Below are 18,484 nucleotides of genomic sequence, written 5' to 3' on the forward strand. Positions count from 1 at the left end.
CCATTTATAGCCAACAACAATCATGCTCAGGAAATGTATGAAGCCTTGTCAAAGTTGTTCACTATTAAGAACATTGGTCAAATGGCAACCTTGAAGAATGAACTAAGGACCACAAAGATGACTAAAGAAGATACAGTGGCAACCTTGAAGAATGAACTAAGGACCACAAAGATGACTAAAGAAGATACAGTGGCCTCCTTCTTAGTGAAGATAGCAAGAATCAGAGATGATCTTTTAGCCATTAATGAAATTGTTCCAGACAAAAAACTCATGATCACTGTTGTATTAGGATTGCCACCTACTGGGGGTGCATTTGCTGCAGGACTTAACAGTTGGAAGGAAGCTCCCACTTTTGAAGAACTATGGACTGCCTACAGTTAAAAAGAATTGAGGATCTCTCTAGTTTCCAATCTTGAAGAAGTATCTAATGCCTACACTACTCAATACAAAGGAAAGAAATCGAAAGGACCAAGGAAGAAAGTAAACATGTCCAAAATAGAATGTTATCAATGTCATAAGAAGGGTCACTACAGGAGTGACTGTCCCGACAATCCAAAGAATAAGAAGAGAGATAGAGATCATGCTTACATTGATGAAGAAAAAGATCCAAAGAAAGTCAAACCTGAAGAATTTGATATAACAGACCTACACTATTAAGTCCTTTGCTTCTAGTCCTAGACACTCTATTTTGTATTTTTTATGTTTTAGAATTTATAGGTTTTTAACATGTTTTTGGAAAAAGACATTTTTTGTTTTTGTAAGTTTATAGGTATCCCTCAAGCTTTGGAGGGAGCCCCCAACAACTCCCAAAGATAAGTATCTCATTTCCTTTCAGTTTTTGGTTTCATGTACTCATTTAGTTTTGATTATATTAATACTAATCACCATTCTCCCTCTATTGTCTTGATTAGGAAAACATCTACTATATTCTCAAGGAGTATGAAAGAGGACCTCTCAAGACAAGGTTTGTCAAGGAACAAAGGTATGCTTTAAAACATTGATTTCTTTATAATAAATGTTTATTCATTTGACAATCTATTACTAACATTGTTGTGTCTAGCTATAGTGAATCATATTGATTCTTATTTTGGGTGATTCATCACTTGATAAATCTACCCCACTCCTATTCTTAATTGATTTTATAGAACCCTAGACAGGTCCTAAGGGTATGCTTATGGTAATGTCTGAAACTCTAAACTGCTTAGGGTTATTGAGAAATGCTATTTGAAGTTTTTATTGATGATGTCATGTTTGGGATTTTGGTATGATCAGGAAAACCTAACTTGTTAGGATTGAATGATAAAGTCTAAAATCTCGAACCTTTGAAAGTTTTGGTAATCTTGGGTTTGCTATGTTCCTATATTGAAACCCTAACTCATTAGGGTTTGGTGGAATGTGTAAGCAAGACCCTTATAATGTCTTAGAAATGATTTCCTTGGTATGTGTGTGTTTGTTTGATCAAACCCTAGTCTAATCAAGTTTGTTGTATGTCTAACTCTTATTGATCTTTGTGAAGTTGGGTTTGACTAACACATGATATGAAATGCCTATGCATGATGATGAAGTCCTAGATGTATGAGTTGACCTATTTGTCGGTGGTCATGAATCCTAGGGTTTGGAACTAAGCTCTAGTCAAAGTTTGTCTTTCTAGGATGATAGTATTTGTGAAATTATAGGGTTTTGAAGTTAAACCTTAGTAGAAGTAAAAATCTCTGATGATTTGAGATTTGTGTAAGATTAATGAAATTTGAGTTTTAGTTGGGATTGATATTTGATTGAAAAATATAGGGTTTGCAACTAACCCTAGTGGAAGTTGGTCATGTTAATGACTACGCTGTGATTGGTTTTGTATAGGATTTGTATGAAACCCTAGTGGAAAATCTAACATATGAATTCTGAAAATTGTTAGATGCCTTGTAGATCTCTATTTGTTTGAATTGTTTTTAGCTAAGTTGCATGAAGCGTCGAAACGTCATATATGTATATATGTATATGTATATGTATATGTATATGTATATGTATATGTACGTATGTATGTATATAAAAGAAATTTATAAATAAGTGACAAACACATCTTCCAAGTAAAAAGGGAATAATTCAATAATACCTATAAATGACAATTTGGAAGGAAAACCAAGTCTATATTAGCTCTCATAGATGATTACATGATGGTCGAGATTCAGTCGAGTTTCGGCCAAGTTTCGGAGTTTCGAATACAGGTACAACCCAAAACGCTGAGTTCCTAGAAGTTTCGTGCAACATAGGTTTCTAGGGTTTGCTATATGTTGTAGTAGGGTATGTCACACCTTTGAAAGAAACATTGAAACCCTAGAAGGCTAGATGGAATGAAAGTTGTTATGGAGTAGTCTAGGGTTTATGACATAGTCCCTAGCAAGATGTTGAAGAATATGTGTTTCTTGTTTAAGTTTGGGTATCTGATATATGTAAGGTTGAAATGCTTCCGTAATTCTGATATGGCTAATTTCATGCTTTTATAGTTTTGGTTGTATTTGTTATCTAAGTTGTGTAGGTACATAATCTTCAATATGGTGAAGATGTTCATTGATGTGATAAGCATGATGGGTATGATGATAACTCTGATGAAATGGTTGGAAGCCACGAAAGATTCTCCGATGACGAAAATAGAAGAGATTTCCCTTAGATTAAGAGGGAGTCTGGATAAAGAGATGTTCCCTGGTTGAGAGGGAAGGCATAGCTTGGTTTTGATTGAAGAATGAATTCCAAAGGATATGTTGTTGCATAGGAAGTAGGAAAGGAAAGTGTATGATTGAGGAATCTTCTGTCAGAGATTCAGTTGATAGTCCTACTATGAAAAGTTGAGAAGAAACATCAAGTTGTCTGGAAGACCCCGGAGGTTTGTATTTGATTATGTACATATGAAAGTATATTATTGATTAGGGTTGTGTTTGTACAGGTGAATCTCTCGAAGGTGTTGATAGCATGCTAGTTACCAATCAGTTTGATTGGGAGAGATTGGTTATCCTTGATCTGTTGGATCTAGGAGTGTTGAGGCTTTGTGAGTGAAGCATTGCTTGGGAGGACATCTAGTCGGCACTTTGTGTTGATGTCTAGGTCCCGAAGTTGGAAAAGGTGGTGTTGATTATAGAGCTCTGTTTTTGGATACACACTTGGATCTTTGGGTTGGTGGTTAGCAAGTAAGCCTGATGGTACCTAGAGAGGCTGAAAGCTTGAGTCCATCTTAGTCCCACCCAGATAGATTGCCCTGATCAAGAATCTGGTCTGTGGCATTGCAGTGCCTAAATTGTTGAGAAACCAATGGATAGATTGCCCCGGTCAAGAATTTAGTCCATGGCATTGCGGTGCCTAAAGTTCTTCATGGTTCATATAGCTGAGATCTTCCTTGTACTTGTATATGGTGAATACCTCCCTAGTTAAGAGGGAGTGTTGGAAAATGTAACTAGGTTCGGTCTTCATTAAATGTCTTTGAATCATCTTGTAATGTACTTGTCAAAAGAATAAAGAAAAGATTTTTTATTATTATTGTTATGACTTATTAAAGCATGGATTTCATGCTTGGGTCATCATGTTTTAGGTCAAAGTCCCCATTGAGGACTTCTAGGATTTATTCTGAGTCAATAGAGTCATTGTACTTTTAAAGAGACCTTTCTTGGGCTTTTGAATCATGCTAAAAGGTTTAGTATTGAGCCAAATATAATTTATGTATCCTCCACATCAAGTCGTCCTAGAAGAGATCAAGTCAGCCTAGGACATTAATTTGACCTCCCTTGAAGCCTATAAATATAAGCAAGTCGAATTCATTCGGAGCATCTCATCTCAAGCAAGTTCGATATCTCTAAGGAAGCCGGAAAAGTGCGAAGTGGGTGTAAGGAAGCCAAAGGAAGTGTGAGTTGGGTGGAGTCTAAGGAGAAGAAGAAAAACGAAATTTCGGTGCCTCTCACTTTGTTCCGTGCCCTAGTTTGGGAGATAGAAGTCTTCCAAGTTTTCCTGATGCCGGTAGCTGCTACATAGTCAAAGTTGTTGGAAGGGAGGTCGAAGATCTAGGAGGCTGACTTGGCGTGGAGGGAAGGTTTGGTCTATGTCTAGGGTGAAGAGTCTCAAAGAATACTTTTGAAAGGAAGATAATTTTGACTGGGTTTCCCCTCGAGGGGGGGTTTTGCCTTGGCATAGTGCCTATATCTAGTGTCCATTGTTTTATGTGCTTTTGCTTTGGTAATTGCTTGATGAACTAAAAGAAAGAAGATATAAAACTTAATAAGAAGTCAAGAACATTACTAGTAATTATCAAGTATAAGAAAATCTTTCTACCTTTCTGATTTTCGAACAAGCATTAGGGGATCTAACCATTTGCACATCATTTTGATAGTTGTTACAGCTTGGAAACCACACTTGTAACTATTACATGCTATTTCAAGAGGGACATGCCACCTACTTGGTCCAAGCATGCCATTTTGAGTTATATTGCAAATATTTGAGGGTGGTGATTGAGCTTGGAGAACCTATTGCACACTTATCTATGCCTTGGCTTTGAGTGCTCCATCTTTTGAGGACTCTTTAGTACTTACACTCTTTTTCATGATAAGGAGGACGTCCACTTGAGAAGGTTACTTTGTGCACATTCCCATTCTATTTGGTGAGGATGTCCACTTATGTAGGATATTTACTTTGTCTTCTACCTTTGTTGATGTTGTGTCAACCTTGAAATGTTTGCATGTGCCACATGGAGCCTTCAATGCACACTTTTCATTGCACATTGATGGGATGCTCCACACGAGGAAACCACACATGCTTCCTTAAGGCTTGAGCGTGTTGCTAGACATCACACCATCTTATTATTGATGGATCTTCTTTTTGAAACCTTCGTTCACTCATGGGACACCACTCTAGAAGGATTCATGTATGGAGAAAATTATTTATCATTTCTTGGAGGTTATTACTTGATCAAACCTTCATCTAAAGAAGGTGTCCAACCTTCTAGCTCTATTCTTCGAGATGGTTACTAACTCCATTATTATACTATTGTTTGACTTTTCTCATGGAGTTATTTACTAGAGAGTTTTATTGTATTGTTTTCCTTGGTATTTTATTGTAACTTTTGGAGAAAAATGTGGATTTCAACAAGAAGTTGCTACTTTGGGTATGGGAATCCTTGACAGTGATATTTTATTAACATTCCATGGAGAATCAATGGATCCAGGGAAAACAAAAAAAAATATTGTTGACAAGATAAAGTTGTAACCTATATAAGGGTTTACTCTCCCTATTTGACGTGGGGAAGAAATCCCTTGGAGCTTGGTTGAATAACTATTGGATGCTTTTGAAGGATTAATGAAATGTTCTATGGATGACGAGCCTTCTAGATCTTGATGCTTCTCTCTTGTGAAATTATCTTGACATATATTTATGGGTTAAGAATCTGGTAGGATCTTTGGATTTTCCATTATGGTTTCTTTGAGGTGTTGTTTATGGATGCATTACTTTTCAAGATTTGCTTAAATGCACACGAATTTCATTCCGGGAAATAATAATCTCCATTAGTGTTAGATGTTAGTTGCTCTATTAACGTCCTTAGCTATATTTTTGCATGTTGGGACAAAAGGGAAAGGACCGATTTAGCTTGAGAGCTTCAACCTCAAATGCCATATTTTCTGTCATAAGGATAGCCTCCCATGAACCTTGATTTGACCCCACTGCCAAATGGGAAGACACAAGTTTTCGGTCCTTGCATCCACAAAAAAACTTGTTTTGCTAGAACCATCTCCTCACTTCACTTTGGACTTTCTTGCACTAGTTCTAGCAATCTTATTATAAGGAAGCCCCCCTTGAGGCGGAGGAGAGCCAGCTTAAAGCAAAAAGGATGGTTGGTGAGGTGGCAGTGGCCTCCCTCTTAGTTACATTGAATCCTTGCTTGAGTTTTAGGACCTTTTTTTCCAAGTTACACACCTGGAAAAAACCCTGAAGTACTTCCTCTCATTTTGAGGATGTTACCCAAGGTAAACCCTAGAATCTTCAAAGCACAAGGCTAATCAACAACAAGGCTCGATGCCATTACAACGATATACTTGTTAAGAGCTCAACATTTCACTTGTGGGAATTGAACTTGTGTGGGGAGGATAAAAACCATTCCTCCCAACCACCTGTGCTAAACCCAATTGATAACTCGAGCTTTAGAATTTTATCTCAAGAAGTGAGGATTTGTATGATAATCAAACCCATGGTAAATAACTTTTATAATAACATTTTCCTTTAATGTTATTTCAAAAGTACTCGTAACATTATTTTAATATTTTAGTACTGCAATATTTATATTACTGCTATTTTAATATTTTAGTATAATTTTGTTTTGGCTTTGGTGGTCATCTTTCATACAATTATGCTGGCACTAGAGCATGAGTGTGAACATGTGTCTACATGCATGTGGAGGTACAAATGTCATTTTTTCGTCAAAAGAGGAAAAGCAAAATTGGGAATATTAAGAAGACTTGCAGAAAAAACAATTAGAAAAAGCTTAAGATGCTATCCAAAGTCAAATGTTCCAAGATAGGACAAAGACCAACAAAAAAAATGTATAGTTCAAACTTCAAATTGCCTTAGCAAACGATTTATTTAAAGTAATAAAAAAAGGGAATGTATCATGCCAACTCCTCCTTATCGGAAGAAATTGTGTGTAGAACTTAAATACAAGTTTGTTTGTAAAATAGTATAAAATGTGGACAAAAATGGTTCAGAAAGTAATCACTCAAACAGACAAGAACATGGAATAGCAACTTTTCAACCAATTCATAGTATTGTCCTCATTTCCAAACAGATCATCACCTACATACCTTGCCCACGACACCAGAATCAAGCAGCCAATCTGTGGGAATATTGAACTCTTTATACCGTGCAATCGCCATGTCTCGTGTGCGCAAAAGGGCATAAACACTTTGCTCAACTCTGCAATGTAAAACAGATGAAACTCAGTAAACTGAACTTGAGGAATTGTGATGTAATTGGAAATCCCCGTAGGACAACTTTCATTTGGTTGTGTGAAACACAACCCTTTACTAAAAATACTAGGCTTTCAGTTGTCACTATATTTCAAATTTCCATAGGTTAAAATATAACTGACTCGTTTTAGTAAGTGTAAAATAACAACCTGCAAACTTACTTTTCAAGAAGAGAATACATTTTTTTCAATGCAGCATCACATGAGAGTTTTGGATTGTCAGCAAATGAAGCCACTAATGATTCCAGCTTCTTCAAATCCTGGTATTCAAAGGCTGCTTCCCTCAGGGCATCAGCTTTACTCTCAGGCCAGTCAAAGTGTTTGAGTACAGCACGCTCATCAACCTAAAAAATAAAGCAAGCTCATAAAAAAATGATTAGAACTCATTGGCAAACTCACTGATGGCAATGATCACTTGATATACCTATATATGTATCATGCAAGAGAATTTTCCAAGGGTTGACACGTAAAACATAAGAGGACTTTACATTAAACAGACTCATAAGATCAGATCTGCTTCAAGAATGAAAAACATAAAAAGTAAAAAAGACAGTGATGTTCAAATCAATGTTGCAAACATCGGCATCAGGATAAAATCGGCAAGGGTCCGAAAAACCAAAAAATCGGGAAAATCGGGAAAATATTGGTAAAAAATCGGCAAACATCGGCAAAATTAAGATACCATAAAAATATCTTTAAAAATCGGCAAACATCAGCTAGGCCAAAAAATCATGATTTTAAGATAAAATCGGGATGTTATCGAGATGTTCGCAACACTGGTTCAAATTGAAGATCACATTACAATATAAAATGTTTCTGGGCCGCTGTAAACTGGAATTAGAATGTAGCTGTGATCTCTGTCCTATGGCATGAAAAGTCATGTCATCAAACTTTTCCTGGGAAAATAGCAATGTTGAATCTTCTATCATCTTACACTAGATCAGATTGGATATGAATGAGAATAATGCTGAGGCATCATTCATTCCGCCTAAGCATCTCAGCTGATAATAGCAACTATTGATAGAGAGAAAAATCACAAATGGGATTTTCAGTTCCCAAATTGATGGCAAAATCATAGAAATCAACTCAAACAATATCACATCTTGGATCTTTAGTTCAAAGAATCAGTGGAGACACTACCAAAAATTAAGCAAAATATGTGCCAAGGCTCTAAGTTTCAACATAAAACTGCAATTTCTCATCCAAGATTTACAGTGTGAGATGTTGACTAACAGCAAATTGACAGATAAGATATGATGATTATATTAGTGTCCAACAATTTCATCAATTTAGATTGATGTAAAGTTGTAAACTGATTTGATCAGTTAACAAATTCAGAAGTCCCACAACTATTACCTAGAGAAAAGAAATCAACTTAACCAATCTCATAAATTAACTTCCATCAGTTTCATAGACTCCGGCAGAAATTAAAACAAATATAAGCAATGGATCCACAAAAGAAATCTTAATCTCAATATGAAGACAGGAGCATAAAGAAAACAAAACAAAACCAACATAATATCCCAGACATTTTCGGTGAACTGAAGCAAATCAATAGAATCCAGAAATGCAGCAAGAACAATAAATATCGTTCTTTACTTTCCAAGCTAAAAAAACATATATTCAGTTTTTCAAAAAGAAACCAAAATATACATTAAAGATGCTTTTCCAGCATTCTAAGCAAACTGCTTTCACAGTCCTTGCCATGAATCAGACTAAAACTATCTAAAAACTCTCCTATTAACAGAATTCCAAAAGCAAAAGGTACAGATGCCTGATTTACATGCATACATATCATGATATACACAAGAAGACAAAATGACTTCATTCAGTAAATTCCAACTTCTTTTCATAGGAAGAACTATTTCAAATTCTTTCACCAGATCTGCTGACTAGTCAAAAAGTAAGATTGTTTTGACTAAGGCTGAACCTTCCCCCATTTCTTCTGCTATGTTCAGCAATCCTATTCAAATTGGCAGAACTTCTTTTGAAGCATATCTGCTCCTTTGTTCAATTTTTCATAAACATGTAAAAAGGATACATATGCAAATTTAGATCACATGCTCCTTGCAGAACTTGGTGCTTGCCCCTTCCAGCTCGAGACTATTTCCCCCCTGGTTTCATTTAGTGTTGCCAAGGAGAATTCAATCTGGAAGAGGCCTAATTCGACAACATGAAAGGCTATGAAAGGAAGAGACTTCGACCTCATTTGGACACACTCACTCACAAGTTCGATATCCAAGCAAGAGAGGCAGAAAAAAAGTGTGAAGGTCAATGAGAGAGAAAGGCAAGCAAGAAGAAGAATTTTCTGATTTTTGACATCTTTTGCTCACACGTGTGAGTTTCTAGGGCATCCGGACAGACTGCAGGAGCGAAAAATTGCAGGGTCGAATTTCAGATTCAAGTTGCAGGGCCGAAATTTCTGAATTTCTAGGCCGAAATTCTGAACTAGGCAAGTTTTGTTTAAGTTTGACTAGAGTTGACCTTGTGAACTTTGACTTGTTTAAGGAAAGTTTCGTTGGAGGGTTGGCTTGGTGCTTGAGGAGGTTTTGGTCTTGAATGTCTCTAGGTCTTGAATGTCTCACTTTGCTCTAATTCTATAAGAAGAGAAGAATTTTTTGGGTTTTCCCCTTGGAGGGATTTTGCCCTAGCTTGGAGTCTATATCTTGTGTTCCTTTTGTTCTTGTGATCTTCAAGTACTTTATGTTTTGGTAATTGCTTCTTGAAAAAAATGTAACAAAGTAATAAAAGGCCAACAAAAATCTCACAGGTAATTATCAAGTAAGAGGAATCAATCCTAATATGCAAACCCCTTGATTTCTCAACAGTAACTCACACAGTTTGAAAAGGGAATACGCACAACCACTTGTATCAAGTCATTTTTCCTTGGGATTGTCACTCTTACACTTGTAACTCTCTTCCTTATTGGGATATTCTCCCAATTTCTTATAAATGTGAGACCCCATCTCATAGCTTGGTATCATTAAAGCTTGAGAACTTGGGGGAACGTTGGTTGTAAATTGTTCTATCTTGTTAATAAAAGAAGACTTTGGAGGTTCGCAATCTAACATTTTTGTGTGGTTTGTGTGGTTTGCTTTACTCTACAGTGAGGTAACTTGTTGTGCTTTCAATTCAATTACTTAGAATTTGTAGCTAGGCCTTGATAGCGGCATTGTTGCCCAAAGGAGAAGATAGCGAGTTCTTGCTATTTCCTTGCTAGCATGCATTCTAGGATCTAGTATTACATGCATTTCTCGGTTGAATGCCATGTTTACTTTGTTCATTGTGCAAGTTACACCTATCCTACTAATCTCTTTTGCAAGATCTTAAGTGTGCTACAAGTTCCCCAAGCTTCGAGTTGGGGAAGTTCTTATTTGAACCAGCCATCTCTTAGTACTTTTGAAACATTATTCCTACTTGGATCAAGGCCTTCAAAGTGTCTCAAAGGACTTCAAAGGGCCCCTTTCTCTCTCTTCTTTCTCTTTCATAACTGTAAGTACTTCTTGGTTCTATTTGCAAGAGCTTATTTGATATATCTAGCATTTCATAAGACTAAGAGGGTTGTAATCCTAACAGCAGTCATATTAGTTGAGAAAAGACCAGTTTATTTTGGTCTTTCCTTAGCTAATTAGTGTAAGAACTTAACATTTTAACTATAGAATTTCACTTGGTATTTTGGGCTTACAAATACTAACATTGTTTGATTGTTTTAAATTCATTTTTGGCATTTCTAATATAATTTGTTTGCTGGTTTTTAGCAGGCCTGCACTTTCTCAAGTGGAGTTGCTGTCGAAATTCACTCAACTTTGAAGATTTGAAGCAACCTACTTTGAACCCCTTTGCGAAAAACTATAAAATTTCACCATTGTATATCCATCCAATCTTTCATCCCTTCATTCATAAGGGAATCCATCTTTCTTTTGATCCCTTTACTCACAAGGGACTCATCAAAGCACTGTAATCATCTCGGGAGTTAAGAAAGTCTCCTAAGCATCCCCCCTACCTAGTCGGGATCTCTTGTGGCTGTGTCCCTTTGTGGTTTGTTTTTATTGTGTGATTAAAATTAACCTTAGGATAGCTTAATCACATCACATAACTAGAATAGATTTTAATTTCATACAATTAGATTAGTTCAATTTTCATTTCATTTAGACTAATCTAATTTCGATTTCTAGAATAGATTTCCTTTTGTGCTATCTAGAATAGATTTCATTTATGTACTTTATATTAGTTTCATTTTTGCAAGTAATGAACCTCCATTAAGTTTTAGGGTTTGTATATTTTTCAACTTTAAACAAGAAAACTAAAATATTTATGATTTAAACTTTAAACTTTAAAGATTTCAACATGCACATCATTGAATAATGAACATTCACATTGAAATTTCAAAATTTATAGCTTGATATCAAGTGCAAACTAGAATTTAATTGTTCAGTGTTCACATATTAATAAGAATCATGAATCATGATATATGTCCATTGTCATACTACATTCAAAATTTGCCTTAAGGCATCTCCAAACATGAACTAGGAAATTTTAAAATACTAAAATAAAAATAGCTAAAGCCTAATGAACAGTGACTTCCTCAAGCCATGTCATCAACATCACTTAGATCTTCAGCGAGCATGCTCTCCAGGTAGGAATCACTCTCATCTTGAGGCTCTTGCTCATCCATAGCAATTGAAAGTAGCTCAATAAAGCCATCTGGTTGTATCTCCTCGTCCACACACATATCATCATCTGTGTGTTGGTCCCATCTCTTGAAAGGACCCTCCTTGTACCCATGGTCTTTTCAAGATATGAGATGAAGTGTGTTATGAATGTACACTTAGTTCTCTGTCTTCTTTGAGCCCAACCTATTTCTCTTTACTGAATGAATAAAGGCATAAGTACTCCAATTCCTCTTGCAAGATGAAGAACTAGCTACCTGAAATATTAGGGGAAGCCCATTAAATTAATTAAAATTTTAAAAATAAAACTAAAACTAAAATGAAAATTTAAAATTTAAAATTAATTTCCTATATTTAATTGAGAATTTTTCAAATTTTGAATAAGATGAGGAACTCCAAACTAGCTACCTGTCCAAGTAACCGTATGGAAAATTGCTACAACTCAGGAGCATCAACACCATGAAGCCACCACCAATCAATTGGATCCTTCTTCTTGCGTCTATCTGCCAAAGATGCATGTGAACCAAAGACACCTCAACCACGTGAAAATTGGGCAAACTGAGATCGTATGTCAGAGGCTTCTTCTGTACTACCATAAATTTTCTTGACAGCATTCAAGAATCCTTTGAACACCTCTCTATCTTGGGATGGAGGCCTCCTTCATGTTGTGGGATCATACTATTTTGGATTAACTGCATAAGCTGCCATATGAAGAGGGGTGTTCAATTTATTCCAACGCCCATGTATAAACTCTTTCACTGGTGGCCATAAAGTACGATCCTTTCAATCTGTGACAATTTCAATCCTCACACATGGAGTCCATGTTCTCATAAATCTCACCTAAACATGGACCATCTGTGTCTGCATAGCGGATTATATCACAAATTGGTTCTATAATTTCCACAACAAATTTCGCATCAACCCAAAAATTATCATTCAAAATCAACCTCCTTACCTCCAAAGCGGCATCTGAGGTAGATAACCTCCACTGTTCCCACATGTCACTAACGACTGTGGCAGATAAAGCCTCCTTCATCTCCACAAGCCACCTAAGTAAAATGTAGTAAGTTGCAAATCTAGTATCTGCTGGTTTAAGAAGCTCCATTTTTGCATGTTTGCGGTAAATGGCTTGTGACTGATGATGGTTGCATATAAACATTTGAATTCTGCGGTCATTTTCACTTAATGCTTGAATCCATTCAATTTTTCCAATGTCCTTCAATGCATTATTCAAAGAATGAACTGCACATGGTATCCAAAAAATATGCCTGGGTACATCAAGGACAAAATTAAAATATTAATAAATCAAAATGTTTATTGTTTAAAATTAGAAAAGTTGAAAGTTAAAACAAATCAAACTTGTAAACAAAATTAAAAATGTAATTCATGTAATTTAAATAGAAGATAAATCAAACTTGAAAGTTGAAACTTGTCACTTACTTGTACTCCTTCTAAACCATTGCCCCTACTGCTTTGCACACTGGAGCTGCATCAGTAATATCTTGAACAACATTGGATGGCCTCACCTCTGCAATGGCATCACATAATTGTTCTTTCAAGAACATAGTGTTCTTTCTTTTACTAGAACAACCAATGGCCCTGAGAAAATAAGGGTCAGACACGGAAGAGACAATGACGTTTATTAATGGACGATTCCTACAATCAGTCCATCCATCCATAACAATTGAGCATCCATCTACACTCCAAGATGCCTTCAAGAGTGCCATTACCTTCTCAAGACGGCTTTCTCCTTGTCCACCAATACAGTTTGGAGCTTCTTTTAACCAGGAGCTTTATACCCTTAAGGTTCATCATTAATAGCACAAACCATTTGCTCAAAACAAGGGGAACGAGTTGCATTGAAGGGAATGCCACATGCAAGAAAAAATATTGTTAATGCAAGATCAACACCCTCCCTACCTTTCACATCAAACATGTCATAAAGGCCACCAAATTTAGTCTTCTTGTGTTTTGACTGGTAGTGCTTTTTGATGCTCTAGATGACATTGACACATGCTCATCACCAACTTGACTTCATCATCAGATGGTAATTCTTCTTCATTTGAATCATCATTTTCATCCACATTGCGACATGGCCTAGAGATTTCTTTTTTTGCCTTACCATCAGCGTTTTGTTGCTTTCTTTGTGCACTAGGGAGTCTAGTGGGATCATTTGGGTCTCTAATGCAAGCATCAACACCCTTCCTTGGTATATGCATAAAATGAGCTTTAACTCTAGTATAGCTCCCTTTCCATTCACGTTGACATAAATTGTATTTTATTGTTGTTGTGCCCCCCAGCACCTGTTGATTTGTGGTAGCATCGGATGTGCTCTAGCCATGAAAATTTGTGGACAAGCTAAAGCACATGAGATCTCCAATACCCAAAAATAGTTTGGGCAGATTGTACCCGGTTTTGGAGATATTGAAATAATTAATATTTTTAATGCAGTTCCTAAATCTAAACTTAGGAAAAATAAAATATTAATGGGTATCAATATAAAACTGGGTTAGAAAGTTCCAAAAGTCATGGATCAAGCCAAATCTAATATTAGTTGTTGATTAGAGATTTAATCTCAGTCGTTGAAGGACCAACAAGAAGTATTAGAGGAGGTTTGAGGGTCAGTTGGAGAACACATCAAAGTGATCAATCATTCATTTTGCTAGAGCGGGGTTGCTAAGAAAAAGTGAATCAATGATCAGCAGCAAGGGGCAGTGAGTACTGGACAGAGAGGCAGGGACAATACTGAGAGACCAGCGCAGAAGCAGGGAGAGCGAGAGCAGCAACTAGTTCAGGTCACGCAGAGCCCAGCAGAGACAGCGCAGAGGCCAGAGGAACTGTATCATCCACACAGAGGTTGTTGGAGTGACGTAGTGGGTCCCAGAGGTTGCGCAGTGACTCAGAGGACTGACGCAGGGGGCCTTGGGGTTGATGCAAGTCAATAGGAGGCTAATGCAGAGGCCAGAAGGGCCAGCGCTGAGCTTCGGAATTGTAAGAGAGGGTTTCATGGGATAGGTTTTCTAAATACCTGTTTCAGAATATAGAAAGGAATTGCTACCATGTATTTTTCTCTGTCGGGTGACCCGATTAGGCACGCAGTTGTACTCAAGGAAATATTGCATAATAATAAACCCTCAGAATAGTTGCACCGGTTTTGCCCCATTGGGTTTTTCCAGGGACATTTGTCCAAAAATAACAGTGTCACTTGTGTTTTGTTTTCTTTCAGCTCATGATCTATAGATGTTCAAACTGTACTTGTGTTTATTTTCAGTATTTATATGGTTAAATAACTTGTTAAGTAATTAAACAAGTAGGTGAAATAAACCAGATAGTATAGGAATAATTTCTAATGGGTTAGAATTAGAAATTCCAACATGGTATCAGAGCGTGGTTACAGATCACAGGAGAGCTGAAGGCATCAGCTAAGCAGAGCATTTGTAGCAGAATCAGTTGTCCCAAGTGACAGAAGCTGATCCTTACAGAAAGCGATAGAGGAAGGGTTGACACAGAGGGACTGCGTCATCAGTCTGGGCCAGAGAGAGGCCAACGCAGAGGCTGAGGAGGGCAGAGAGAGGCTCACGCAGAGCCACACAGAGGCCAGGAGGGCTGACGTAGTTAGCTGAGGGAGTTGTTTTGTCGGGGTCGAGATTGCGCAGAGCCAAGAGGCTCAATCCTTCAATTGTTGGGGCGAAGGACGTTGTGGGCAGTTTGCAGGAGCGAAGCTAGTGGGGTATTGTGGTTAGAACATTAACTAATAGGGCAAGACCAAGGTAGAGGAAGTTGTTGCTGAGGCAGATTCCTAGCTAAGGAATCTAGATCAGTATTGCACTTGCACAGACGATTGGAGAGGGGCAACTTGACAGTTGGCAGAAGGATTTCCAGGAGAGAAATCAGGACTCAAAGGGAGTCCAGAAGAGAACTTCCAAACGAGAAGTAGAGAGGCTCAACAGAAGTCGAACCAAGAACTTCCAGGAGGGAAGTAGAGAGACTTAGCAAGAGTCGAACCGAGAACTTCCAGGGAAGAAGTAGAGAGACTCGGAGGAGTCGACAGAAAAGCAACGAGATGGTCGTGAATGGGCTGAGAGATCAGGACAAGCTGGACGAAGCGTCCAACTTTGTGGTCTGGAAGGCTAGGATCTTGTCCATTCTAGACAGATATTGTATCAAGGGCTTCACCTTGAGAGTGATGGCTATCCCAGTAGACCCAGTAGCTAATGAAAGGTACGAGGCGACAATGACTAAGGCAAAGTGTATCATCCTTGATGGGGTCAAGAATCATGTGATCCCACATATTGCCGAGAGGGAAACAACAAAGGAGATGTGTGACACTTTAAAGACATTGTACCAGAATACTTCCGTGCAGAGGAACATGCTCCTGGGGAATCAGCTAAGGTCATACCAGATGCAAAAGGGAGAGCAAATAGATGTCTTCCTCGGTCGATTGAAGGAGATTCGTGACCAACTGACTTCCATAGGGGCCATGCCGGATCAGGAGTTAATGGTAAGGACCGCACTTAACGCAGTCTCCGAGGATTGGGACGTTTGTCCAGAGCATACTGGGCAGGGTGAGTCTTCTGAATTGGGAAGAACTGTGGGCAGCTCTTCGTCAAGAAGAGATCAGATAGCTAACCAAGACCGTGAGTAGCAACAAAAGGGTCAGGATCAAGAAGGAAGAGGAAGAGGATGCGGCTTTGGCATCTGCGAGAAAGCAGGAGAAGAGGAAGAAGAAGGACCTCTCCAAAGTCAAGTGCTTCCATTGTGGGGAACTGGGTCACTATGCGAACCAATGTTCGAGGAAGAAGAGTAAGGGAGAAGCTTCTAAGTCGAAGGCAGTGCCAACAAAGGCAGAGAAAGAAGTCGAGGAGGATGACGACTGTGCTATGAGTGCTCATGTGCCACCTGAGAAGAAGTGGGGAGCCATCGAGTTGTAGTCAGGAGGACTATAGGCGATGAGGGGCAGGATCCTTGAGGTACCCAACCTCTTGGATTATACCTTGCTAAGGGAAACCTGAAGAGGAGTAGTAGGACTAGCTGATGTAGGTAGAGATGGATGTGGATGGAGCAGCAGAGAGTGCTACAATGCAGGAGTCCCTAGGCAGCGCGAGGCTAGCAGGCTGCAATAGTGCGAGAGGCACAGAGAGTGTTGCACCAGTGCAGGATGGCACAGAGAGGTGTGCAACGGTGCGAGATGCGAGATGCAAGGAGTTGTTGCAGCAACGCAGAGGTCAGTAAAGGGAGCACTTGTTAGCGCCAGAGAGAGCTTCAACATCAGGAGTGTTTCTAGCCTGACAGGGGTGTCAAAAGTTGGGTGGAACAATTACTTCTCAGTAACTGAGTTGCAGTGCAGTAGCAGTTTGCAGTAGCACGATGTAGCATGATGAGAGGGGGATGCTTTGCAGATGTAGTGTTGGGAGGATGGACCAGCAACAACACGGATGCATAGTGAGCTGTCGTACGGATGCAGCAGTGGCAATGGGAGGGAAATGGGTAGCAGTACAGGATGCAACAATGCAGAAGATGTTGGACAGGGAGGCCTAGCATCAACACAAGTATCAGTGCCAGATAATCAAAGTGATGCTCAGTGAGGAGTATTACTAGAGCACAGTCCTCGCTAAGAGGGAGTGTTGATTTGTGGTAGCATCGAATGTGCTCTAGCCATGGAAATTGGTGGAGAGGCTAAAGCACATGAGATTTCCAAGATGAGGCTAAAGGCCATTGGGCAGATTGTACCCGATTTGGGAGATATTAAAATAATTAATATTTTTAATGGAGTTCCTAAGTCTAAACTTAGGAAAAATAAAATATTAAAGGGTATTAATATAAACTGGGCTAGAAGGTTCCAAAAGTCATGGATCAAGCCAAATCTAATATTAGTTGTTGATTGGAGATTTAATCTCGGTCGTTGAAGGACCAACAAGAAAAGTATAAGAGGAGGCTTACGGGTCAGTTGGAAAACACACCAAAGTGATCAGTCATTAATTTTGCTAGAGCGGGGTTGCTAAGAAAAAGTGAATCAGTGATCAGCAACGAGGGGCAGTGAGTACTGGATAGAGAGGCAAAGAATACTGAGAGGCCAGTGCAAAAGCAGGGAGAGCGAGAGCAGCAGCCAATTCAGGCCACGCAGAGCCCAGCAGAGACAACGCAGAGGCCGAAGGGACTGCATCATCCACGCAGAGGCTGCTAGAGTGACACAAAGGGTCCCAGAGGGTGCGTAGTGCCTCAGAAGGCTAACGCAGAGGGTCTTGGGGCTGACGCAAGTCAACAGGAGGCTGACGCAAAGGCCAAAAGGGCCAATGCTAAGCTTCAAAGTCGCTAGAGAGGGTTTTGTGGGACAGGTTTTTTGAATACCTGTTTTTGAATATAGAGAGGTATTGTTGCCGTGTATTTTCTCTGTCGGGTGAGCCGGTTAGGCACCCAGTTGTACTCAAAAAAATACTGCATAATAATAAACCCTCAAAATAGCTGCACCGGTTTTCTTGCATTGGGTTTTTCCAGGGACATTTGTCCAAAAATAATGGTGTCACTTGTGTGTTTGTTTTCTTTCAGCTGATAATCTGTAGATGTTGAGACTGTACTTGTGTTTATTTTCAGTATTTATATAATTAAATAACTTGTTAAGTAATTAAACAAGTAGGTGAAATAAACCAGATAGCATAGGAAGAAGTTCTAATGGGTTAGAATTAGAAATTCCAATAGCACCCTTTGGAGGTTTTTGCCTATCCACATATTTCCAAAGTGGATATTGTGGATTTGATGAAGACATTTTTTATTTTGCAAATTATGGAAGACAATTTGAATCTGTTTAACAAAATTCAAAGTAAAAGTT

The 18,484-nt window shown here is 38.5% G+C and overlaps 2 protein-coding genes across 6 annotated transcripts in view; both read right to left on the minus strand.

The window, feature by feature from the left end:
• The window catches only part of CHUP1 (Hydroxyproline-rich glycoprotein family protein), an 83,402-nt gene that overhangs the window by 41,244 nt on the left and 23,674 nt on the right, over positions 1-18,484 (minus strand). For all 5 annotated transcript variants that reach the window (XM_089419433.1, XM_089419432.1, XM_089419434.1 and 2 more), the window contains 2 exons: positions 7,151-7,332; positions 6,825-6,936 (listed from right to left, as the gene is read on the minus strand). In XM_089419433.1, coding sequence (XP_089275559.1) covers positions 6,825-6,936; positions 7,151-7,332 — 294 coding nt within the window. The remainder of the gene's footprint in view (positions 1-6,824; positions 6,937-7,150; positions 7,333-18,484) is intronic.
• Positions 11,523-13,385, minus strand: LOC149174850 (uncharacterized). Its single transcript, XM_089423852.1, has 4 exons — positions 13,138-13,385; positions 12,614-12,926; positions 12,067-12,519; positions 11,523-11,915 (listed from the first exon to the last, which is right to left on the minus strand). The coding sequence occupies exons 1-3, from the start codon at positions 13,383-13,385 to the stop codon at positions 12,499-12,501; spliced, it is 582 nt and encodes a 193-aa protein (XP_089279978.1). The 3' UTR covers positions 11,523-11,915; positions 12,067-12,498.

This window comes from Pinus tabuliformis, chromosome 4_1 (assembly GCF_031772625.1).
Source record: "Pinus tabuliformis cultivar Carrire ecotype Pingquan chromosome 4_1, CPIR1, whole genome shotgun sequence".
Lineage (NCBI taxonomy): Eukaryota > Viridiplantae > Streptophyta > Pinopsida > Pinales > Pinaceae > Pinus > Pinus tabuliformis.